Source organism: Nomascus leucogenys, chromosome 15 (assembly GCF_006542625.1).
Source record: "Nomascus leucogenys isolate Asia chromosome 15, Asia_NLE_v1, whole genome shotgun sequence".
Lineage (NCBI taxonomy): Eukaryota > Metazoa > Chordata > Mammalia > Primates > Hylobatidae > Nomascus > Nomascus leucogenys.
The window spans coordinates 73,320,772-73,346,893 of record NC_044395.1 but is presented as its reverse complement, the minus strand read 5'-3'; the positions used below and the strand labels follow the sequence as shown (position 1 = coordinate 73,346,893).

The 26,122-nt window shown below is 43.3% G+C and overlaps 1 protein-coding gene across 1 annotated transcript in view; it reads right to left on the bottom strand.

Annotated features, from left to right (window-relative positions):
* PARVA (parvin alpha) overlaps positions 1-25,390 on the bottom strand; it is a 165,564-nt gene extending 140,174 nt beyond the window's left edge. Inside the window, exons 1-2 of the mRNA XM_030829036.1 lie at positions 25,086-25,390; positions 24,561-24,783 (exon numbers count right to left, since the gene is read on the bottom strand). Coding sequence (XP_030684896.1) covers positions 24,561-24,783; positions 25,086-25,310 — 448 coding nt within the window. The 5' untranslated portion in view covers positions 25,311-25,390. The remainder of the gene's footprint in view (positions 1-24,560; positions 24,784-25,085) is intronic.
* Positions 25,391-26,122: the final 732 nt, after the last annotated feature.

Below are 26,122 nucleotides of genomic sequence, written 5' to 3'. Positions count from 1 at the left end.
CCAGATCCACTCTGTACTGTGGTTGAGTTTGGCCAACGGATGATGTCAGGAATAATGGATGTTTATTCCCCTGGTTCCCCCCCTGCTGGGCCACACATTGGCAGTTATGGTTTTGCTCTTCTGAGGGCCACAGTTCCTGCTGAGGCCCTCTTCTGTGCCTATAGCTTTCTCCCCAGCTGCTAGTCAATATCCTGTCCCCTTACCTCTTATCTAAGGGTAGTCACTGCTCCCTGCTGTTGCCTTGGGGCGCTTCACCCCCATTGGTTCCCTTCAAACCCACTCTTTGTAAGTGGTCCCTCCACTACTCTCTTCAATCACTCCATAGAGTGTGCAAAGCGTTCCCTCCCAGGGCCTTGACTCATACACGAGGTTGTAACACTTTACATGAATTTTTAATCCCTCCATCAACCCTATAAATGAGTGAAATTATTATCTACATTCTCTAGTTGGGGAACTTGAGAATTCTGACAGGTTGACTAACTGCTTAAAGGTAATTAAGTGGCAAAGTCTAGATTTGACACAAGCAGTCACACTCCCATGCCTATATTACACCTTAGCTACTGTGCAGTAAGTATTGCACTGGTACTGTAAATTATATAAAATATCCTAACATACTAGGCTGTCTTGATTGTTTTAAAAACATTTTTTCATGCCCTGCGATCATGGTTTCCCAATCTTATTGTTCCCTAAATGTTACTGCTCTGTCACTGGACACAAAGAAAAGTTGGGGAACGTGAATGCATTTCAAATCCAGCCCTGTCTAAAGTAGGGACCATCATTCCCACTTCACAGATAATTCTATACTTCAGTACGATGTCCTTAACTTCGTAAGATTCACGACCAAGGTAAACATCAATGCCACAGACACTGGGCTGGCACCAGCATGCTCCGTTGTCTGTGTGTACTGCAGAATGGTACTGTGCAAGAAGTTAGTAGGTGCTTTTTGAAAAATAGGATCCCATCGGCAAAAAAAGTTTTGAAAAAACTGCATATTAAATCCTACCTTTGCCTCTTCTTTGGAAATTGAAATAGTGTGTTAAGCCTTAGCAGGAAAAGAAGCCCCTTTAACCTTGCTTTTTCCAAACAATTTGAGCATAATACATTTTTTCTGTGGATATTTATTAACATAGCTTTCCTAAATGTAAAACAGATAGCCACATATTTTAGCCACTTATAATTGTTTGCCTGTGAGGTCGCTGCAGATTCCAAGTATGCTCTTTTGTCTTGCTTAAAAATATCTACCAGCCCAGGGAAAGGACCCAAGGCTTGTTAAGGTGGGAATCAACCATGATGGAATACCCTGGTCCCACTACACGCCGCAGTGGCACACACTTTGAAAGTGTGCACCTTGGTGCACACTGAGAAATCACTGTCTTATTGATAAACATCTCCTCATGTTATTAAACAACAAATGAGCCCTCAAAAAGTCTCTTCAAGGGAAATACAGGTCAACATTTATTGCCAGACTCCAGCCCCAACTGCCTACGTTGCTCCTCAGGCCTCCCTTTGCCCACACTGCTCGTATAGCACAGATCACATGGAAATACAGTTAGATACTTGTGTTCAGGCATCTAGAAGTTCCTAAAATAACCCAGATTTCAAATATTCTTCTTGCTTTCCCTATAATTAACAGAAATATGTCAGAAATTCCATTGGATGCAAAACAGTTGCAAAAATTAATTAATCCAAACTGGTATGTAATACTTATAAAATAGGCCCAACTCACAAAAAAGAGAGGGAGGGAAAGAAAAATTTTTAATAAGGCTGAAGAAACAATTGGAAATACTCAAGCAAAGTCCTTGCTACATTATCAATGTACACTTGCTACATTATCAATACATAGTATTTAGTATGCATATAAACGGATTTATGCATGAAAAACGTTCAACCTCACTGGTGATCACAGAAATTCAAATAAAAACAATTAAAGTTTTTCCCACTAAGCAAATTTAATAAATTAAAACAATAAATGCTAAAAAGAATATAGTTAAATAGGCACTCTCATAGGCTACTGCTGGGAACATATGTTGGCACATCCCTTTTAAAAAGTAGTTTGAATTTGGTCAGGCATATATATCAAGTAATTTTTTTAATTAATGTTTTAATTTTTATTTTTTAACAGAGATTGGGTCTCACTATGTTGCCCAGGCTGGTCTCAAACTCCTGGGCTCAAGTGATCCTCCTGCCATCTATCAAGAAATTTAAAAGCCTTCATAATGTTTGACCCAGTAATTCCATTCTAGGAAATCTACCCTAAAGAAGTAACACTAAATATGGAAAAAATATTTATATAAAACTTTATCAATGTATTTTTATGACAGCAAATAACTGAAAACATACCTAAGCTCCAACACTGAGGGAAAAGGTTGGTAATCTATGGTACATCTTCCAAATGGCTACATTATTTACATTATAGTCACTAAAGAAGATATACAGGAATTATTTACTGTAACATTGTAATGGGAAATGTAATGAGAAAAAAATCAAAAAGTATATACAAGCTAAAAACAATAAAATACACACAAAAAAACTTGGAAATAAATATGATAAAATGCAAACAGTGTTTATCTAGGTCAGTGCTACACAGAGTGTGATCTGCAGACCAGCATCAGCCTGGGAACTGTTTGCTCCCTGTCCATGATAAGACAAGAACTTATAATAAGCATTTAGAAATATTTAGCAATTTGATACTGCTATGACATTCAGGAGGGTGTACCATGGCACTGTCTAGTTGAACAGGGTATAGACCCGCTTCACTGCTGTCCAACTCCAGTGGAGAATTACAGGTTACACAAGCTGCGTAGTAGTCACACACAGTAGGACATCACAGTCCACAAAGGATTGGAAATAAAAAAGAACTGCCCCTCTGCTGTAGGTAGTAGCACTGTGGGAAAATATTGCTATATTTCCATATGTTCAAAATTTTTTATAATGCTTTATAGCTAGTACAAGAAAAAACTTTTTTAATGAAAGAAAAAAGAGAAAAGTAAATGTCAGTGGACTGCTATGTTTGGAAAACTTTTCTAGAGAAATGTAATATATACTGAGAGGCAGAATGACATCATGGTTAGGAAAATAGATTTTAGAACCGACAGTCTTGGTTTGAATCCTGGCTCCACCATTTACTAACTGTGGGCTAGTTGCTCAACCTCTCTGTGCCTCAGTTTATTCATGCATAAAATGGGGATAAAAACAGAACCTATCTCATAGTCATGTATAGGGTTTGGCAGGATTAAATAATTCAATAAATACAAGGTGATGGAACACAATAACCTCTACGTAAGTGCCCACTATTATTATCACAAGTCATGGGCATGGGTGACAGCTGCAGTCAGACCGTATCTTCCAATGTCTTATTTGCAACATGGGTTAAGAGGAGTGGTATATGTGGTAATAACAGCAAGGAATATTAAGTGCTTTATATGAGCCCGGTTCCATGCCAAGCACTTAACATGAATTAGCTCCTTAATTATTAACACTAGAGACCTGGTACTGAGTTCTTATGCCCATTTGGTAGATGGGAAACCAAGACACAGCATGTCTCATTTCTGCTCTTCTATGGGGTTCACAGTCTAGCCTCTAGGGACCCCTGTCCTCCTGTGCCCACCCCAGTCAGGGCTCTTACAATAGCCAGGGTCACCAACCTATTCAAAAGACCAGGCCAAAATAAAAATCCAGAACTTGTTTCCAGCCAGGGCCCTCACCTGGTCCCTGTCACGCAGGCCAACAAACAGCAGCTGGTCTTCCTCCGCAGCCTGGTTGGGGTGTTGTTCTCAGGGAGTGATCTAAGTCCCAAGGAGGGCCGCTCTTGGAATGTAATGGGAGGATGCAGGGGCTCGTGAGTCATTCAACACTCCCTCCTCACCATGGTTTTGGATGTAATTTATTACCTTCATCATTTGGGTGTCTGCTCCTAGTTGGCTGGGGGTTGGTGGAGCAGTCATCCCTAAAAGGAAATCAGCCTGTTAACAAGTCCCATCTCTCCCTGCCAAATGGACTGGAAGCAGAGGGAAGGACACTGGCAGGGCCCAGCTGTTCTGGGCCTGGAGGAATTCAAGGGGGCAGACAGGCCCGTGCTGGGCTAGTGGAACACTTAGCAAACACTGGCTTCCGACCTCCGCGTGTGGATGCTCTTCCACGACTTCCTCCTCTAGTCAGAAATTTGGCCCCTCTGCATCCAGAGGAGTGTGAAATCTCTAAATGTTTATCCTCAAAGTTGAAAGAAAAAAAAAAACAAAAGACCTTCCCCCAGAAAACGGGAGCAGGGGACCTGGGAGTGGAGAGATGGTTAAGAACACACAGGATTTCGCCTTGAGATCCAGAACATCCTGTCTGGACCAACATGCTGAAGCTAGGAGCCTGATAATTTGTTGCCTAAAAATGTGTGGCCAAAGAGAAGTATTTCCAATAAGATTAGAGAGCTGGATAACTTTTAGTTTCCACCCTCTCTTTTCAAGACTGAATTCTTAACAAGAATAAGAGTTTTACTAAAATGTGAGTAGGTGTTTTTCTTCCCTAGCATTTCCTTTTTGGAGAGCAATGTGGTAAAATCCAGCAAAATCCAAACTTAAAAACGTTTTGCCTCAGCAATTCCACCTCTAAGAATTTATTGTGCAGATAAACTGGCATAGAATGTTGTTTGCAAGCATGTTTAATGCAGCATTGTTCAGAGTAGCAAAACACTAAAATAAATTTAAGCTGGGTGCAGTGGCTCATGCCTGTAGTCCCAGCTACTGGAGAGGCTGAGGCAGGGGGATTGCTTGAGCCCAAGAGTTCGAGTCCAGCATAGGCAACATAGCAAGACCCCATCTCTAAAAAAATAATAATAAAAGAAAGATATGATTAAATAAATTATCTTTCAGCCTATAAAAAAACTTAAATGTTCATCAATAGGGAACATATTAAACACCTTTATGCATTGAGTGGCACATCCAAGCAATGCATAAAGCTGTTTATAAAAATGAGGTCAATCCCCATGTGAAACATACCCAGGACAAATAGGTACATGAAAAAGAATAAACTGCTGAACACTCAACAATAGTATTGCAGTTGTATATAAACAAAACAAGTACATGAAAGGAAAGGAAAGGAAAGGAGAAAGGAAGAAAGGAAGAAAGAACAAAACAAGCATTTCTCACAGGCTACACTACTATGGTCAAAGCCTGGAAGTAAGAAAGAGGGGGCCCTTACTTTTCAGTTTATATTTCTACCCTTTAAAAATTCTGTTTTACCACAAACCTAAACAGTTTTAGCTAGGTTAATACACATAGAAGTCATAATACCAACTGGTTAAATGTACTGTGAACAAGAGGAAGTTCCATGAGAGCAAAGACATAGAGCTTGGGCAATGCCTGGCAGGGGATCCTATTTCTGGAATGCCCACTGAGGGCCAGGCCCTGTTTTAAACACTTCACAAGTATCAATTCCTTTCATCTTCAAGACAACCTTATGAGACAGCTGCTTGTCATGCCATTTTGCAGATGAGGAGACTGGAGCTCAGAGAGAATGATGAACCTGTCCCAGGTGACACAGCCAGTGTGTGCTAGGACCAGGCACTTTGCTTCCAGGGCCCAGACACCTCCCTCCCAGGCTTGCCTCACAATCAACATTTGTTGAACAAATGGACAAGCTAGACAAACTGCCAGCACCTTTAAAGACGAGAGAAATAGTAAATTATTAAACAGTTTCTATTGTCACTGTTGATTTATCATTATTAATAATTATTATTGATGAATGAAAAATAAATACTTCAGAAAAGCCAGCTGTGTTACAGTGGGCAAAGAGGTAGACTTTGGTATGAAGAAACCAGTTGAAATCCCTGTTCCACCAATTAATAGTTGAGAGATCTTGGACAAGTCACTTTACTTCTCTGGGCCTCAGTTTCCTCATCTGTAAAATTGGGACCTCCCAGGGTTCCTGTAAGGATTAAATGTGATGTCATATATGGAGGTCCCTAGGTGCTTGACATATGTTGGATACATATACAAATAAAAGGAAAAGATGCTGAAGATGGAATAAACTATGCTCAGAGCATTGCCAAGGATAATCTTTCTTTTTCAACCTTCTGAGTTTTAAAAGTGAACTAAAAATCTTATATTCCAATACAAGATATTCCAATGGTCTGAATAGGAAAGCAGGATTTTAATTGTTCTGATTCTGCCTCCAAAATATTGATTTAGGACATTTAATACCATCTCCAAATGCCAGGCTTAATTTACATTGGGTCAGAAGCTGGGCTGCCAAGTGTTGGCTGTTGATTTTAGGTGGAGAATTGGGAGGTTCTCCTGGCCAGCCATGAGCAAGCTTCACCTGGGACTCAGGAGAAAACTAGCCAGTGGAAGAGGCCGAGTTTTTGATGGATTTTCACCGTTTAATTAAAGTGCAGCTGGGATCTGGGCTGCACCGTACCTTTCAAACAAGATATGTGTCATGGGTTGAACAACTAACCCAGGCTGAGCCAATCTGGCCAGGGCAGAGCCCAGACTTTGGCCTGGCCTCCCCATTACCCAGGAAGCCTGTGCTTCTAACTTTTAGAGGCTCCAGGGCTCAACTTCAGCAGCCCGATTCTCTAGGCACTAACCACTACCTCCAGGAGTATCTTAGAATCAGAGTTCAAAAGCTGACCAACGGCTCCCAAACAGAGTCCCTGAAGACCTGTGTAAAGCTGTTCTTCGGTAAACACATCCGGTGCTCTTAGTTTACTATCTGGGGACTACAGAAAGTCTACACTCATGATTTGTTAAAGTCTTTTTTTAAAATTATACAGTTGACCCTGGAACAACACTAGTTTGAGTTGTGAGACCCACTTATATGTGGACTTTTTTCAACCAAATGTGAATCAAAAATAAAGTATTTGCAAGATGCAAAACCCATGGAAAAACTTCCATAGGGCCTTTTCTTTCTCTTTTTTTTTTTTTGAGATGGAGTTTCACTCTTATTGCCCAGGCTAGAATGCAATGGCCTGATCTCGGTTCACTGCAACCTCCACCTCCTGGGTTCAAGCGATTCTCCTGCCTCCACCTCCCAAGTAGCTGGGATTAAAGGCATGAGCCACCATGCCCAGCTAATTTTGTATTTTTAGTAGAGATGGGGTTTCACCATGTTGGTCAGGCTGGTCTCGAATTCCTGACCACAGGTGATCTGCCCACCTCGGCCTCCCAAAGTACTGGAATTACCGGCTTGAGCCACCACGCCCAGCCCGTAGGGCATTTTCATATAGGTGGATTCTGTAGAGCTGACTGCAGGACTTGAGTGTGCTCAGATCTGGGTATACACAGGGGTGCTGGGACCAATCTCTTGTGTATACAGGGGGATGATTGTAATCATAATGGAAAATTTCAGATATAGCCAGAGTAGACAGAATACTACAGCAACTCTCCACATACCCACCACCATTCTACAACAAGGAACAACTTGTGCCTACTCTTGATTCCATCTTTACCTTGACCCCTACACTGCATTATTTGATGCAAATCCTAGACATTTCATTGTGTCATCCACAAACGTTTCAGTATGTACCTTGAAAAGATAAGGACATTTTTGGTAAGATAACCAAAACATCAGTCTTACACCCAGTTAGTTAACAATGATTCCTTAATATCATCAGATCTCCCATGAATGTTTACATTTTCTTGATAGTCTCATAAGTGACTTGTAGAAGTTGATTTGTTTGAAGCAGGATTCAAAACAACTAGCTGGGTTTTGACTTTGAATTGTGTCTCTGGTGGCTTTGGATCTTTCATCTTCTTTCTTCTTCCCTTTAATCCCTTCCTAGCACAGTAGTTGTGTGGGGGCATTCAAAGTCCAGTGATACCTCTTACTAATAATATGGCCTTGGACATGGAACCAAGCTCTCTGCTTCAGCTTCCTCACCTGAAAAATGAAAATAATAATTCCCTATCCCATAGGGTTTTGCAAAAATTCAATAAAATAGTAAGTGTAAAATGCTTAGAACGGTGCCTGGCATAGGGCAAATACTTGACTAACACTGGTTTTTATCGTTTCTCTTTTTCTAAAAGGCAATGACTTCAACAGCATCCAGGCAACCAAATATAGTTATATGTGGGAAGAAAACTGAGTAAAAACTCGTGCAACCACACATTTTCCCCAGACCTCTGAGCTGCTATTCAGAGGAAGGTAGAGGAGTGTGCCACTCAAGAGCAAGCTTCTGGAGCCAGACTGTCTGGGTTCAAATCCATGTCTTCCACTTGCTACCAGTGCCAAAATGAAACATGTGTTTGCTCAAACCCATTTCCTTTCCCCTGGAGCCAAGAACAAAATTATATTTCTCTTGTGCTTAGGTATGGCCACATAGCTGAGTTCTGGCCAGTGGGAAGCGGCAGATGTGACATACGCCACATTCAGGCTGATCCCCCAAGACCTCCCACTGAGTCCTTGCTTTCTTTCTCACCCACCAGCTGAGTGATGAGGATCTGAAAAACCTTCAGGAAGTTAGAGCCGTAAAATGAAAGGGGCCTGGATCCCTGAACGACCACGTGGAAGACAACTCAATCAAAAACAATGCCACCAGGTTCTGCTGTAAGCAAGAAATAAGCTTATTATGTTAAGCTTCCAAGAACTTGGGGCTTATCTGTTACAGCAGCTAATGTTATCTTAACTAGTACACTAGTCTTGACTTTGGGCAAGTTACCTGGCCTCTCTGTGCCTCAGTTTCCTCATCTGTAAAGGGGCAAAGATGCTAATAATATTAATACCTATTTTGTGAGGTTGTTAGGAAGACCAAATATGTTAACAAATGTAAATCTACCATATTACGCAGCCCATAATCGCACTTTATAAGTGCTTGTCCCTGATGCATTTACATTATTACTGTTGTTATTAATATTAGTATTATTTGAAAAATAATGGTACATCATCGAGAATGTCTACATTTCACTTACGTGTAAATCTTTGCTACTTTTCTGGTATTTTTTTCTTTTTCTTTTTTTTTTTTTTTTTATAATTTGGGGTTAAAATTGTTTCTGGCCAACAATTTCCAATTTAATAATAAAAGCCAGTGATGTAACAGGATTGTAACAATTTTCTTCACAGGAAATATTTCAGGAGCACAGCCATTCTGCAAGATGAAACACTTAATACAAGATGCAGCATGTCTCTGGTGTCCCAGTCAGGGTTAAAAAATGGGTAAAGGAGATCCAGTGTGCACCTTTCGGGGTTAACAGCCAGATATCTCATAAGGCTCAGGACTGAGGAGATGTGCACTGAACTCTGTAAAATTTTAAAATACACTTGAGTGTATACTCCTAGGTATATACCTAAGACAAATAAAAATATGTGTCTACACCAAAACTTGTACATGAAAATTCATAGTCACATTATTCATAATTGCCAAAAAGTATGAATATCCAAATGTCCATCAACTGATAAACAAAATGTGGCATATTCAAATAATATTTGTTACTCATAAAAAGGAATGAAGGGTGTGGTGGCTCACGCCTGTAATCCTAGCACTTTGGGAAGCTGAGCCAGGCAGATCAATTGAGGTCAAGAGTTCGAGACGAGCCTGGCCAACATGGTAAAACCCCGTCTCTACTAAAAATAGAAAAATTAACTGGGCATGGTGGCAGGTGCCTGTAATCCCAGCCAATTGGGAGGCTGAGGCAAGAGAATCGCTTGAACCCAAGAGGCAGAGGTTGCAGTGAGCTGAGATCGCACCACTGCACTCCAGCCTGAGTGACAGAGCAAGACTCCATCTCAGAAAAAAAAAAAAAAAAAAAAGGAATGAAGTACAGATACATGCTACAACATAGATGAAACCTTGAAAATATTATGCTAAGTGTAAAAGGCCAGTCACAAAACACCACGTATTATTCTATTCCATATATTATATTATTCCATTATTCCACATATATTATTCCATTATTATAATAATATATATTATTCCATTTATATGGAATGTCCAGAGCAGGCAAATTCAGAGAAACAGAAAGTATATTAGTGATAACTTGGGGTTAGGAAATGGGCAGGGGAGGAGGAGTGACTGCTAATGGGTACAGGGTTGCTTTTTGGGATGATGAAAATATGCTAAAATTGATTGTGGCAACGGTTGCACAACTATGAATATACTAAAGACCACTGAATTATGCCATTTAAATGGGTGAATTGTATCTCAATAAAGCTGCTATACTAAAAAAGTGCCCACTCCTCCAAATGGATCAGACCACCTCTCCTCTGGACTTGACCTTCCATCAGAAGGCAGAGCACGTTCCCAGCTCATAAGAAGTCTTTGGGAATTCCGAGCTGTGTGTTAAAATCCAGGTCCATTTCTGTGTGCAAGTGACAATGACATGACACACATATGCTAATGAGTCTGAAATGAAGATGAGAGGTCATGGCTGGAAATGTAGCTTGGGGAGTTAGCAGCATATGCAGGTAGGAGATGAAATTGTCATCCACACTCACGTGAAAACTGATAACCCATTGATACCAACCTGCACAAACACAACCTTCCAACCCCAGAGATACAAGCAGGGTGTTGTTTTTCTTTTTCACACAAGAGCATAAGCTAGACCATGAATCACACTTCCCAGAACCAGTAATACTGAAAGGGCTAGGTAGCTGGGAGCCCAAATTACTTAAATTGATGTCATATCATCTGAAGAGGCGACACTGGGATCTCACAAACTGAACGACAATTGCCATCTAGCCAATTCATGGCCCTGGACTCCTGTTTCCCACCTGCTCCAACACCAATTTAAGCAATTCCGAACTTTGATCTCCACAGCAGAATGTCTCAGATTTATTGAAGCGTCAGGTCCCAATTGCGCTAACATCCACCCTGGCAGGGCCATTACAAGGTGTGAAATCTGGGTGCCCATCACCCCGGCCACGTTCAGCACAGTGACAGTCAGAAGGAACAAATCAATCTGCCTCTCTACAGTCATCATGAGAGCCTTGCAATTTACTGTAATGATGGCCATGGAGGAAATGCAGGCGAAGGGATCATTCTGTTCTCTGGGAACTTGGGCATGTGCTGAAGGAGATGCTGAGCCCACCAAGAGAGGCCTTGCAACACTCAGCCAAGAGGCAGCTGCTACTCCTTACATGGGGCTATTTCAGGACTTGCCTGTATCCTGAGAGCTGCTTTAAAATGGAATTGTGTTACCCTCCTCCTGTGTTTTGCAAACAGCATCAAAACTGTTGATTCCTGCTGCCCCAACTTCTCCCAGCTGTCATTATTAATTACCTGTCATCTGCAGGTCTGCCTCACCAGGGCTGAGAGCCAGGGAGAGCTCAGCCTCATGGTAAATAGGAAAACCCCTCCCAACAGAGAGGAAAGTTTATTTTCAAGTCTCAAGTGTGGGAGAATAGGGTGAGGGAGGCAAGAGCCAGGGTCCCTTTTTGAGCCTCCCCACCGACCTCTACTTTGCAGGGCCAGGAGTTTTGATTCCACATAGAGACTACAGCAGCCTCTGCCCCTTACCTACTCAGCTAGGGTTGTAACCTGCCTGCTACGTTCTGCCAGCTTCTGTCCCCAGGACTCTGAATCTGAGACCTCACCCTGGAATCTGAGGAGTCTCCTTGATTCAGGACTCAGGCACTCAAGAGATGCCAAGAATTCTCTGCTCAGAATCTCTGCACCCTGCCATCTCACTGACCACCTCAACAGACCTGGCGTGCCCTGCTTCCTAAACATGGTGATTAGAACTACAGACCTCTCCTGAATTCCTCTCTCCTTCCCCATCCCCACCAGGGGCTCTCAACACATCCCACAGCCAAAACCATGATAGCCAAGACAAAAAATGCTTTCAGAATAATCGTTTTGAATTGGAAAGTCAATGTAATACTGCAATTGGCAGATTAACGATTCTGCCTATGAATGTTTCCTGGAAAGAAACGAGCACAGAGTCTGTTCCACCTGGGTTTATGTCATCAAGGGAGGAGAAACAGGCCCCCAGCCGTGCCCCTTGGTAGTTCATCATCATCCCCAAGAGATAGGCTGCATTTTCATGAAGAGCCTCATTCACGGCTCCCCAGAGCCAGGCTGCTTTTCAGAGTAGAAGAGGAGGGTTGCCTCTGGATTTTAAAAGAGATAAGGGAATGGGTGAACGGAAAAGAGTATGATTCAATGATGAAATAAATGCCCTGACACATCCCTCCCAGGGAGAGCATCCACCTCCTCCACTGACTCCTCAGAAACACTCCCTGAGGTGTCAGGTGTGATAATGACATGCTCCAACTGGCTCAGATCCATTCTTCAGAGATGCGATGAGATACCTGCCTACTGACTTCTAATGTAGGTAGAGGAAACTGAGCCCCTGAGGCATCAGCCCAACCCACTCTGTCAAAACCAGCTGAAACTCAGGTTCCCAAAGCCCATCCCTTCTCTTGTTGCCCTGGAGGAGAAATGGGTGGGAGGGGATCCCTTTGCTGGCATGAAGACCCAGCTTGAAATCACCATGTCTCCTAAGGGTTCCACCTAAATGCGTCTACTGCAGCACTCAGCCCACTGTCTTGCAATTACCTCTCATGTGTCTGTAATTGCCAAGTTTGGGGTAAGTCCAAGAACTCAGAAGCTGGGAGGTGGGGAGAAAAGTGTACAAGAGAAAGAGACTTCTTGACTAGACCTCCACTGGGTCTCACACAGGAGTGGCGAGGGCGCAGAGGGGAAGAGGGGATGGTGGCCATGCTTCTCAGACAGCTTCAAGGATGGCAGTTCCCAGGGCAGCCACACTCTGGGCTCTGTCAGAAGGGAGTAGACACTGGGGTGATATACAGGGCCATATATGGATGGAAAGATGGCCATAGAGAACGTTCTCAAGTAAAGGCCTGCTTCTGAGCACGTTACTGGCCAGGCTGGAAATCTCCTCTCCCTGACCCATCTTCCTCCCATCCTACCCCTTAGGTAACCTGGCCCTGCCAGCCCAAAGCAAATAGAAACTTTCAGCCTCACAATGTTGCTTTTACTTCCAAGCAACCTATCAGAGGGATCACTCAGATCCCTCTGATAATGATTAACGGCAACCATTTCTTCTTGGCTATCAGTTCTAACCTATTGAGGATAAACAAGCTAATTGTCACACTCTGGCCCTATAATTGCACTTTTAGGACTTTACCCAAAGTAAAGTACTCTGAATTTTTTTAAAAAAGCTTTAGGTTGCATTATTTACAGAAGAAAAAAATGAAGACCAAAGTAAACAACAAGATAATCACTCAATGGAGTATTATGTGCCTATAAAATTGTGTTTAATAAGATTTATAACACAAAAATATTTACATTATAATAAATGAAAAAGATAAAAAACTTATCTTTACAACATACATAGTATACTCACAATACTAAAAAAGAAAAAAATTATAATGAAGAATAGAAAGAAATGAAGCAAAACGCTAATAGCAATTCCCTTTGGGAGCTGGAACTTTGCACAATGGTTTTATCTATTTTTCCATAAATCCCATAAGCATGGGCTAATTTTATAACGGGGAAGGAAAAACTTTTATTAAAAAAAATCAGATGGTAAGTGATTTGGTTCATTCTTCTTTCCCCCAAGAGAGTGTGCAGTCATTAAGAAAGTTTATGTTTAAGCTGATAAAAGTTCACTGCCTCTTCCATCCATGGCCTCTCATTGCCCTAAAGCTGGTTTGAAGCAAAAACAGTGACACTGGTCACGTGTCAGTTTACTAAGGCTTTGGCAGGCTGGCCTGTTCCAAGCAAACAGAATTATCACTTAGTAAATGCTAGTAGAACCAGATTTTAGGTAAGTCCTATAGTGATCCACACATCAAGCTAACATTTGTCCCAGGCCTGAACAAAAATTAAGCAGCTGCAATTAACTGAGGCTAGGCAAAGCTCACCAAAGGCATGCCCTCCAGCCATCTTCTCCTCTTGGTGAGTTCTGTCTTTTGGGGGAGGGCTGAAGTGAGGAGACTCTTGTTGAGGAGGAATGATAGTGGCTCTGCATCTGGCTGATTTTCAGTTGCCTTCACTTTGCACTTTAGTGAAGAAATGAAGCTGAGATGGGCAAGTGGGGATGGAATAGGTAGGGGAGGGAGAATGAGACAGACTTTGGGGAATTAAGGGAACTCTGAATCTCTCCTATAGAGTTTTGGTCTGTACGTCTCTTATCTCTCCTAAATCTTGCTATTGGGCTCTTTTACCTTAGTCCTCCTTCATATAAATATATACCAAGCCATTTCTGAAAAGCAAGGTTTTCTGGATGAAAACAAAGAAGTCAACTGGCCTTCACATTCCATCTGGTCACCCCCCGCACCCTCCCCACCCCAAAACCCCCAAACGATGGGCCTCCTCCGGGCTCACTGCTGCCACTGCAAAATCAGTGCCCATGGGCTCTAGGACCCTCTGGTCTCACAGGCCTTTGTCAAATAACAGGATTAACTGATAATGTCTTCCTGCAAAAGGAAAAGAGATTCCTAGGGGTAGGGATGAGGCATTTTCATAAGCTACATACACACACACACACACACACATTCAAAAATAGAGACCTGGATAGAATCTGGGGACCAGAAGAGTCATCCAAGGTTAAAGCAGAGTTTGGGGTAACCTGGGGACTCCCTCTATGGGAATAAGATGCCCAATGATGATTCAGACAGTTAAGAAGCATTTTAGGGGCTGGGCGCGGTGGCTCACGCCTGTAATCCCAGCACTTTGGGAGACCGAGGAGGGTGGATCACAAGGTCAGGAGATCGAGACCATCCTGGCTAACACGGTGAAACCCCATCTCTACTAAAAATACAAAAAAATTAGCCGGGTGTGTTGGCAGGTGCCTGTAGTCCCATCTACTGGTAGTCCCAGCTACTCAGGAGGCTGAGGCAGGAGAATGGTGTGAACCCGGGAGGCGGAGCTTGCAGTGAGCCGAGATCACGCCACTGCACTCCAGCCTGGACGACAGAGCTAGACTCCATCTCAAAAAAAATAAAATAAAATAAAATAAAAAGAAGCATTTTAGGGAGCATTGGTTAAGTACTAAGTAGTATGCTAGGCACCAAAGATACCACAACGGCTCCCCTCATGGCACCTGCAGAAAAAACAAAAAAGAAAGGATGCTGCCCAGGGCCTATGCAGGAGGAGGTCTCCTTGTGGGGGTGCTCTGGTCCTCGGGCAAAGCCCTCATTGGATTTCCTACTGATTTCAGGCTGCACAACCTATTGAAAACCTAACAGAATGTGTTTACATCTACTTTTTTAAAGTATTTTATTTTTGAAATGATTGTAGGGCTTTCCTTAAATGTTGTTCTTTCTTCCATGACAGTGAGGAGATTTTAGATGCTTACAAATGTTTACATGAGGATTTCATCTCTTCTCTTGGACTAATGGCTGGAACATAATTATGACCTGTGCTTGTTAACCAAATAGAGATATTCCATGAGACAAGAAGGCTGATTCCTAATATGGAGGTGTCCTTGGGCCGGGGCCCACTTATCCTGGTATCCATCTCCTCCTCCCGACACAGAGGTGCCTTCATTAGTAGAGGAAAGAAAGAGGTCTTTGTGATGATGTAATTCCCAGACCACTCTACACAGACAATAAAACTGAATTTGAGAGAAGCTGGGTGAAATAAGAGCTCAGAAACCATAGAATACCAGTGCAGCAGGGGCCTAAGAGGTTATTTAGCCTCATCTTCTAATGTTAGAAATGGGCAAATAACACCAAAAGGGGAAGAGATCTGTCTAAGATTACATGGCCAGTTAATGGTGGGCTATTTTCATCAAGGTAAATATGGGGAAATTCATTCCACAGAAATTCTAATAACTATGTGTTTGATGATATTATGGTAGGCAGGAGGGCTCTCACCATAGTGTATGACAAGCAGCTGCAATGCAACATGACCAGTGCTAGCAGAGTATAGACAAGGCACTGTGGGATTACAGAGGAGGAAGCATCTCACTCTTCCTGGGGGCACTGTGGAAGGCTTCATGCAGAAGGGGACTTCTGAGTTGGGTCTTTATGAATGAATAGAAGTTGGTTGTATAGGAAAGGGAAAAGGTCTTTCCAGAATATGGAACAGCATGTAAAGGCATAAACATGTGAAAGAAAATGACGTGTTTGGGGGATAAACAGTGGTTTCCCATGGTAAAAATGGAGATTTATTGGAAGGGAAATAGAGGAGACAGCAAAAAGGTAAAGGAAGGAGTAGCTGTGAAGGCCTTGGACAGCATGCTAAGAAATTTGTCCTGAAGAGAAGTTCTCTTTGTGCTTTAAAAAACAATGTAGTGGCAAAAGGATGAAGAATGGGTTGAACAAAAATGGAACCATGATAGGAAGCCTGGCTGGGTGGATAACACAGTATCTCAGGTGGAAAATAAGAGTAAAAATTTTGAAAATGAACAAACAATCCAGAGCACTTGTGAAGGATGAATTAAAGCAGTGATATTTAGATATTTAGTGACGGTAGACTCAGCAGGATTTCATAAAAGATGATTAGACATGGGGAATAAAATGGAGGATGGGGCAGCAAACTACTGCCCTTGGGTCATGTGCAGGCTGCCATCTATTTTGTACAGCCCGAGTGCTAAGAATGGTTTTGACATTCTCATGTACATGTACATGCTTCATTCAATAGCTGAGAAGAAACAAAAGAAGCATCTTTTGTAACACATGAAAATCATGGGAAATTCAAATTTCAGTGACCATAACTAAAATTACATGGGAACACAGCCACACTTGTTCATTGACCTATTGTCTATGGCAGCGAAGGCAGACTTGAATAGTGCAAACCAGGTCATAGGTCTCATAAAGCCTTAGATAGTTACTATTTGGCCCTTTCAGAAAAAGTTGCTGACCTCCTGCAGGATTCTCCAACTCAGTTAAAATCAGTTCATCTTTCTAGTTGCCCAGACCAAAACCTCTGGGGTCATCTTAATTCTGCTCTTAACCTGCCATCCGATCTTTCATCAAGATCTGCTGTATTTTAAAAATATATCCAGAATTTGGCCCTCACTCCTTCCCTTGCTACCACTGTTCCTGACCACTACCATCTCTCAGCTGGGTCATTGTAGTAGTCTTTATTTATTTATTATTTATCGAGACAGGGACTTGCTCTGTCACATAGACTGGAGTGCAGTGGTGTGATCACAGCTCCCTGCAGTCCCAAACTCCTGGGCTCAAGCAATCCTCCCATGTCAGCCTCCTGAGTAGCTGGGACTACAGGTGTGCACCACCACCCATGGCTAATTTTTTGTAGAGATGGGATTTTGCCATGTTGCCCAGGCTCGTCTTGAACTCCTGAGCTCAAGCAATCCACCCACTTGGCCTCCCAAAGTGCTGGGATTACAGGCATGAGCCACCATGCCCAGCCTCATTCTAGAAACCTTTTGCCTCATCTCCCTGCTTCATCTCTGTCTGCTTCAGTCACTTAACACCATCTGAGCGATGGTGTTTTAGCACCATCAGTTAAAACAGAAGTGAGATCACGCCATTCCTCTGCACAAAGTCTTCCCAAGTCTTCCCATCTAACTCTGAGTAAAGGCCCAAGTTTTACAATGGCTTCCAGAGCCCTACAAAACCTGCCTCTGCCCTTCCTCTCGTTATGCCCAGGACCAACCCCCATTCCACAATCATGCTCACTCTCTTCTCCAGTCACATCAACCTCCTTCTTGGTCCTCAATAATGTACCAGGTCCGCACCTGCCTTAAGGTCTTTGCATCTGTCATTCCTTCCATCTGGAATGTTATTTTCCAAGATATACATGTGGTTCTCTCCCTCAACTCCTTCAGATTGGGACTCAAATCTACCCTTCTTAGTAAGGCCTTCTCTAGCCATCCTACTTAATACTGACAACCATCCTCAGACCACAACCCTCCATTTCTCTTTTTCTTGCTTTATTCTGCTCTCTAGTACTTACTACCACTCAAACAAAATACATACGTTACCAATTTATCTTGTTTATTACCTGTCTCCCCTATTAGAATGTAAGCTCCAGGAAGGCAGGAGTTTTTGTTTTGTTTTCCTTTCTAGCACCTAGTACAGTGCATGGTACATGTTAGGCACTCAATAAATAGTTGCTGAAAAAATGGGAAAAATGGATCAGAAGGTGACTGGGAGATAAGAAAAGAGAAGCAGGTAGAGATAACTCTTTCAAGGCATCTGGTGAGTAGCTAAAGAGGAAACCGTATCAGGAGATTTTCTCCAAATAGGAAAGACTCAAGCATATTTACAGAACATCAAGCATATTTACAGAGTGGCAAAAAAAGATGGGATATGAGAAATAGCATATCTGGCTATGCCAAGTCTTGGAGGAAGCTGAAAGAAATGGCCTTGTGAGCAAGGAGAGAAGGGACCTCCTTGGAAGGGACTAGGGCAGGAGGGGAGCACAAAAAGACAGTTGCACATATGGGTGGGACTGGCCAGATATGGTAGAAAGGGAACTTGAAGGAGCTCATAGCTGGTCTCAAATTTCTATTTGAAGATCCAGGGAAGGGTTTTAGGGGCTATGGACAACAACTTGGGTACCATTGTTCAAGGCGTGCCCCTTGAACAATGCAGGTTTGAATTTCAAGAGTCTACTTACATGCAAATTTTCAAAATAAATGTATTAGAAACTTTTTTGAGAACTGCAACAATTTGAAAAAATTGCAGATGAATTTTGTGATCTAGAAATATCAAAAAAATTTAAGAAAAAGATAGATATGCCCAGGAGTTCGAGACCCACCAGGGCAACATAGCAAGACCATGTCTCTACAAAAAAAGATGTACTTTGGAAAAATGAGAATGCACCCTGATTAGAAGAAAAGGGTAGCTCTGCAGTGCTAAGGGTTCTACTCACTCTAGAAACCAGACATTTGTTGCAAGGTTTGTGGATTTTTCTCCAGCAACACTGGGCAGCCAATGAGAATCAAGTGGTAAGAACTAGTATTATTAGAAGAATTATGAAATTAAAGCCTTCATTGGATACTTCAGGTCCTGATCAAAATGTAAAACTCTGGGGGATAAAAACTTAAATGAATGGGTAAACGACAGGAATGACCAGTGCTGCCGATCTAATTCGGGTGCCTTCAGCAGAGAGGTACAATTCAAGTTGGTGTTCCTTGAAAGAGCACGTCTTGAGGACAGTTTCAGAGAAAGAAAGTTGAAAAGTGGCCCTCTGGCAAGTAGACTCTGAAAGGGTAGTGAAAGAATCCACACAGGAGGGCCATGTCCAACAGAAATGGAATTAAAAACCCAAAAGAAGAAGAAAAAGATCAACAGAGAAAAACAAAAGCCACTTAAGCTACAACTCATAAGAAGGGGCCCAGATAAAGTGCTGAAATTGTCATCCTGGGAAAAGGGAGGATCTCACTTGCAAAGAAAGATCCCTTAACTCCTAAAGGGACAAAACAGTGTCCCACAGGCTCCATTAGTCATGGGCTACTAGGCTATTTACAGAACCTGAAAAAGCCAGTGCAGTCCATAATAAAAAGACTATTTCAAATTTCAAAGACCAATGAAAATTGAGTTGTCAATTTTAATAGCTACCATTACTTGTGCCATGCAATGCATTTTATATTCTCGATCTAATTTAACCTCACAACTTCCATGTAAAGAAGGAATTCCTATTCTCATTTTATAGATGAAGACACAGAGGCTTACAGGGGTTAAGTAACTTGTCTTAAGTCATAGAATAAATAAGGGGTTGAACCAGAAATCAAATTGAAATGTGTCTAATCCTAAAGACCATGCTTTTAACCCCTGTTCTCTCTTGGACTCTAACACTGTTTTTTCTTATGAAAACACAGGAGTGATGACTAGTTGAGTGCATTCTTATGAGACTCATAGTCATTCTATGATGGAGTTTTCCTTAGGAGGACATTTTTTACATGAAATTATTAACCTATATAGAGTCGATCCTTGAACAACACAGGTTTGAACTGTGAGGGTCCACTTATATACAAATTTTTTCAATAACAATACGGGAAAATATTTTTGGAGATCTGTGACAATTAGAAAAACCTTGAGATGAACCATGTAGCCTAGAAATATAAAAAAAAATAAGAAAAAGTTACTCATGTCATGAATGCATAAAATATACATCGATACTTGTCTGCCCTCTCATTTACTACCATAAAATATAAACAAATCTATTATAAAAAATTAGAACTTATCGAAATGTCAAAATGTACACATACACACAAAAACTGTGCGTGATGCCATTTGCAGATGAGAGAAATGTAAACGTAAAGATTAAATCCTCACTGCACAAAATGAACTGTAGTACATACTGTACTACTGTAATAATTTCACAGCTACCTCCTGTTGCTATTGTGGTGAGCTCAAGTGTTGCAAGTATCTGCTTAAAACACCGTATGACACTAATCATCTCCACGTGAACAGTTCATCTCTCCAGTAAATTGTGTATAGCAGTTAAAAGTGATCTCTTGAGGTTCTTGCATATTTTTCATGTTTAGTGAAATACCGTAAACCTTGACTAACACCATGGAACTCTAACGAAGTGCCACTAGAGATGCTAGAAGTACTCCCAAGTATCAGAGAAAAGTCATGACATTATAAGAAAAGTTGAATTGCTTGATATGTACCATAGGTTGAGGTGTGCAGCTGTGGTTACCCACCATTTCAGTCAGACGACGTAAACTTACAGTATCGATAAATGCAGCACAGTTTTGCAAATGTATTTTCTCTTCCTTATGATTTTCTTAATAACATTTTCTTTTCTCCAGTTTCTTTATTGTAAGAATATAGTATATAATACAAAATATGTGTTGACTAACTATTATCAGTAAGGCTTCTGGTCAACGATAGGCTATTAGCAGTTAAGTTTGGGGGGAGTTAAAAACTATACACAGATTTTTGACTGTACAGGGGGTCAATGTCCATAACCCCCAGATAGTTCAAGGGTCAACTGTATTCTAACAAGTATTATATCTTTCCATTTGTTGTGTCCTACAGTGGGGCATAGCAGGAACCAAATGAATGAATGGGAGTCCTTGGGCCTCGGAGAATGCTACACCAAAGCACTGAGATAATCTGTGGGCAGACTGATGGCAGTGATCTTGAGGAATGAAGAATGAGAGGTTCAAGGACACCAGAGAGAAAGTGGAAGAAGGCAGATTCTACAGAGCACAAAGCTGTGAGCTTATCCAGGATGCAGAGCAAGACCCGGCCTTATTATTACTGAAGTGATGGTTAATGGGGCCCCACACCTACTAACCATCACTTCAGCGCTGATCATTGAGATCTAGCACATACCCACTAAGGGCAGTCATTTCAGACCAACCCACTCCCTTCTTTGCCTGGGCTTGCAGAAATACCATATGCCGCAGCAAGCAGCTGGAGCTGGATGGTGGCTGGCCCTTCAGAAGAGGCTCTGTGTTCTTCCATTCACCCATTTACAGCCCCTGGATTAGTTGACAGACTGAATGACAGAATCAGGACTTTACGGTGAAATATAACAGGGATGAAAATAAGATCTTGCACTTGGTTTCAAAAACCCAACTGAGTAAATCCAAGATAGGGAAGGCTGTGATTTAGGAGCAACAAATATAAAAATGTCTTTGAGTAAGCTGATAGCAAGCTCAGTGAGAGATCACAGTGTGACGTGGCTGGCAGAATAGTTAGAAGCAACCTTAGCTGCCTTAAAAAAACATAGTGTCTGTGCTAGAATAAGGGAGGTGACAGTCCTAATCTGGGGTGGCTGGCTTGCACAACTGTACTATGGTGACTTCTGGAGAGCTCACTTTGAGCGGGTCTGGTAACAGGTTGATCTGCTAGGTATTCTCCATTTCCCCCGTCCCCGCTGTGATCTATTCTCTGCACTGCTCTGTGCCCCATGGACGCTGCCCCTATCTATTGCAGATCCCTTGCTCTGATGGCTTCCCACTGGGTTTAGCACCAGTAGGTGATGCAAGGGCAAGAAGACAGAGAACATGCAGAATGTGCATTTCTTGTGCCACTCTCTCCTTGCTCTGTCTGCATATTTCTGACAGTAGCTGCATCCCTCTGTGACTATAGTTCCAGTCCAGCAGCCCTCGTCCATAACCCCAGCTTGCAATAGGTTCCAATTTGCTTCCCTTGTCCCTCAGGCCTCGGAGTCATTAAGAGCTTCCCCCTGTTGCTAGCCCCTAGGGACCTCAGCATCCCTTCTTAGTTCCCTTAACCCTGCCCACAGCTCTGTCAATAGCCCTTTCACTAAATTATTTTCAAAATCTCATCTAAATTGGCCTTCTTTTTCCTGCAGGGACCCTGACTGAAACTAAAGAGACAGGATGCAAAAGGCCTTAAAATTATGTCTGTGAAGAACAGAGGATGTTGGGCCTGGTGGAGAGAAGACTCTAGAAAGCAGGATAGCCTACTTCAGCAAGGTATTAATAAAGGGCCACCCCAGACTCATTCTCTGGCTCCACCAACAGTGATAGGTACAGAGATAAATTTCGGGCTAAATATAAAATAAACCTTTCTACAGAGTAGGTAAAGATGGTTATCCTGGTAGGTCATGAGCCTCAATATTTCTCAGTTGCCCCATTTTAAACTGGATGAGACTATGTCAGGAATCCTGTAAGGAAGAAGTTAGAAACATGGTCTAGAAAAGAGCTTTCCAAGCCAGGGTTTCATGATTTGCCACCAACTGTACACTACTCAATGGGTTACCAAAATAACCAATGTGGGGAAACTTTCCTATGTTTTTGCTGCTTCTCGTTTCAATCTAGGGAACAGAAGTCTAGTTCTTCATCAAGTCTGATAATCCTCAACGCTGAAGATGTTTTTATACTTTAAGATGACTTACAAACATGAAACATTTCACACAGCATCACAGCTTTCAAAAGGTTATTTCCGATTCACGGAGCGATCTATTAAAAACATTTTTTAGGGGGGAAGAGAACTTGATTAATTGTTACAAATATACCATTTGATATAAGAAGACCTAGTGTTAGATTGGTAAAGTAACTATATTTTACAATAACCTCTTGTATATTTCAAAAATATCTAGCATTCCAATGGTCTAGCATAGAGAAAAGACAAATATTTAACGTGATGGATATCCCAAGTACACTGATTTTGTCAGAGGCATGTGAACCAGAGCAACTCCATCTTGAATGGGGCCAGGTAAAACAAGGCTGAGTGAGACCTACCGGGCTGCATTCCCACAAGGTTAAGGCATTCTAACTTATAGGATGAGATAGGATGTCGGCACAAGACATAGGTCATAAAGACCTTGCTGATAAAACAGGTCGCAGTAAAGAAGTCGGCTAAAACCCACCAAAACCAAAATGGCGACAAGAGTGACCTCTGGTCGTCCTCACTGATAACACTCCCACCAGCGCCAGGACAGTTTACACATGCCATGGCAACGTCCAGAAGTTACCCTATATGGTCTAAAAAGAGGAGACATGAATAATCCACCCCTTGTTTAGCATACCATCAAGAAATAACCATAAAAATGGGCAACCAGCAGCCCCAGGCTGCTCTGTCTATGGAGTGGCCATTCTTTTATTCCTCTACTTTCTTAATAAACTTGCTTTCACTTTACTGTGTGTACTCACCCTGAATTTTTTCTTGCGTGAGATCCAAGAACCCTCTCTTGGGGTCTGGATTGGGACCCCTTTCCTGTGCAATTTGATCTTTACAAATTATATGAATGTATTAAATTATCACATGTGCCCCAAAACTATGTACATCATGCATCAATTAAAAAATGTTTAAAACAAAAATTTTTAACTCAGCAACTTCTATCTACACACCAGTCACCATAGTGCCTCCTGAGAACTGCCACCTCAGTTTTCAAACCAAAAACCAGGACGCAAAATCTGTCCATGGGAAAAAAATATTCTACATGCAAACTACCCTGAAAAGAAAAAAAAAAAAGAATAAGGTCGCCTCAATTCACTCTCGTGGGGAAAACAAAGGTTTTTACAAAAGCCCTGAATGCCTGAGTTCACAGCAGGCCCATGACGAAGTTTGTGTCTCACGCAGGTTTTCTCCTTTGGTGGAAGTTTATTGTGTATTACACCAAGGGCACGCTAGGTCTGCCAGTTTTTCGCTCATTCATTCAACAAACACTCGATGTCCACCTACTCCATTAACAGAGCCCTTCTCGGCCCTCGGGATGGACAAAAGATCCGAAGAGGCCAAAGCCACGACGCCGCTGCCAGAGGACGTCAGCAGGTCCAGGAAACGACCTGATTTTAAGGACCAATGAAGGCAACGAGTAAAAGTGACGGCGCCCAGGAAAGTTGCAGCGGAAACTTGGGAAATGCCAGCCTTCGGGCGCAGAGGGCGGGGCAGGGCCTACTGGATCGCGCTGCCTGCGGGCTGGGGCCCCGCCTGGGCTCCAGTCCTGCCGCCTCCGGCCGCCAAGCGGCGCCCGCCCACGGCCCGGCGGGGGCGTTGGCCTGGTCCCCGGCCCAGGAGGGCAGCGCCCGGGCGACCGCGAGCGGGCGGGGTGGCCTCGATGGCCCGCGAGCCCCGTGCTCAGTGTGGGGCGCGCGTAGCTCCTGCCCGACGTATCCGGGAAGCGCGCGCACGCATCGCCGCGCGCCCCACTGCGCCGGGCACCCGCGGCGCGCTCCCGCCCGGCCCCAGCGCCCCGGCCCCTCGGCCCCTACGGCACCCCCAGCTCCCACCGCCCGCCTGGCCGGCCTGGCCGCACTCACCCTCCTTGGCTTTCTTCCTCCGGGCCAGGGTGCCTCCGAGTTTCCCCAAGAAGGAATCATCTTTCTTGCGGGACGGGGGCGACTTGGGAGTGGGAGACTTGGGGACAGAGGGCGACTTCTGCGGGGAGGTGGCCATGGCGCGGCGCAGGCTGCCGCGGGCCGGTCGGGACGCGGAGCTGGTGCTGGGCGGACGCAGCGGGCGGCGGCGGGACTGAGGCTGCGGCTTTCCAAACGGAAGCGGAATTATTCCAAGCATTTGAGGCAGCTCACGCTCGCCTTTCCCTTCCCTCGCTCCCTCCCTCGCTCCCTCCCTCGCGCCGCCCTCTGCCCTGGAAGGAGCTGCGCTCCCGGGGCCGCGCCCTGCGCCCCTGGGTTGCCCCAAGCAGGGAGGATGCCCCAAAACTGCCCCTTACAGGAGGCCGTGTGTGCCCAGGTTAGGAGCGGTCGAGCCGGAAAGCTTTATTTACCCAGGCTGTGCACCCACCACACAGCCTGGCGCAAAACAGATCTGAGAACCAACCCAACCCTACTACTCTCCCAGGGTCTTCCAGCCGGCGGCTGGTGAGCTCGCTCTTCCGCAGCACTACTGCCTGTGGGGTTATCAAGCCCACGTCTTGCGCCCACAAGACTGCAGCTCCTGGAAGAAATTATTGCAGTGAACCAAAATGTGTCCAGGCCCCACCAAAGTGGGCAGAACCAATCACTCCTGAACCTATCCATGACCGTCAACCTCCTCGTCTCTACTCCCATCCAAGACTGAGAAGCTTGGAGTGCACAAGTTATCCTCTCACACACAGACTCACAGCACCTTGGCAACTGTGTTTCCTCCTTGTGGCCCCTTCCCTCTAGGCTACAGCTGACTGAACCTGGGTGAACACCCAATCCAAAGGGCGGTACTGCTTTACTGAAGAGCAGCCGATCAGCTAGCCCCAGTTAAGACTGCGCTAAGCTGGAGAGACTGTTGTCAGAAGTTGTGCTCGTGACTGATGATCATTCGCAGTTAAAACTAGGGTGGCTGTTTCTAGCCATGTCCATGCTGAGGAGTAGGGAAACCAAAGAATGGAGCAAAGAAGTGTGCTCAAGAAGGCACGTGGTCTGAGTAATGGAAACCCGTGGGGAGTAGCTGCTTGGACCTTGAATCTTTTCCCAGACCCCACTTGCACTTACTGCCAGGGCCAGCTGTGCTTCTTCCCAGGAGATGTTACTCAGCCTTTTATTAACCCATCCACCTTTCCTTAAACTAAATAAAATGACAAGCAACAGTTTCTGAGTAGAACTAAAATTTAACAAACAAGATAGTCAACAGATTCTCAACACCATATAGGTTCATTTTATCTTTTCTTGAAAGTAATAATTTTACCTTTTTTTTTTTTTTTGAAAATTCTACTTTAGTTGGTGCCTCTTACCTAACAGCAGAAAAGTCATGATGTCTGCTAGCCTGGGAAGATTACTACAACTCCTCCTAGACAATAAATCTTAAAGGGATGGTGAGAAGCCAAAATATAAGTGTGTTTTGATTACATCATTAATCATTTTTGTTCAGGATATCAGATATAGGACGT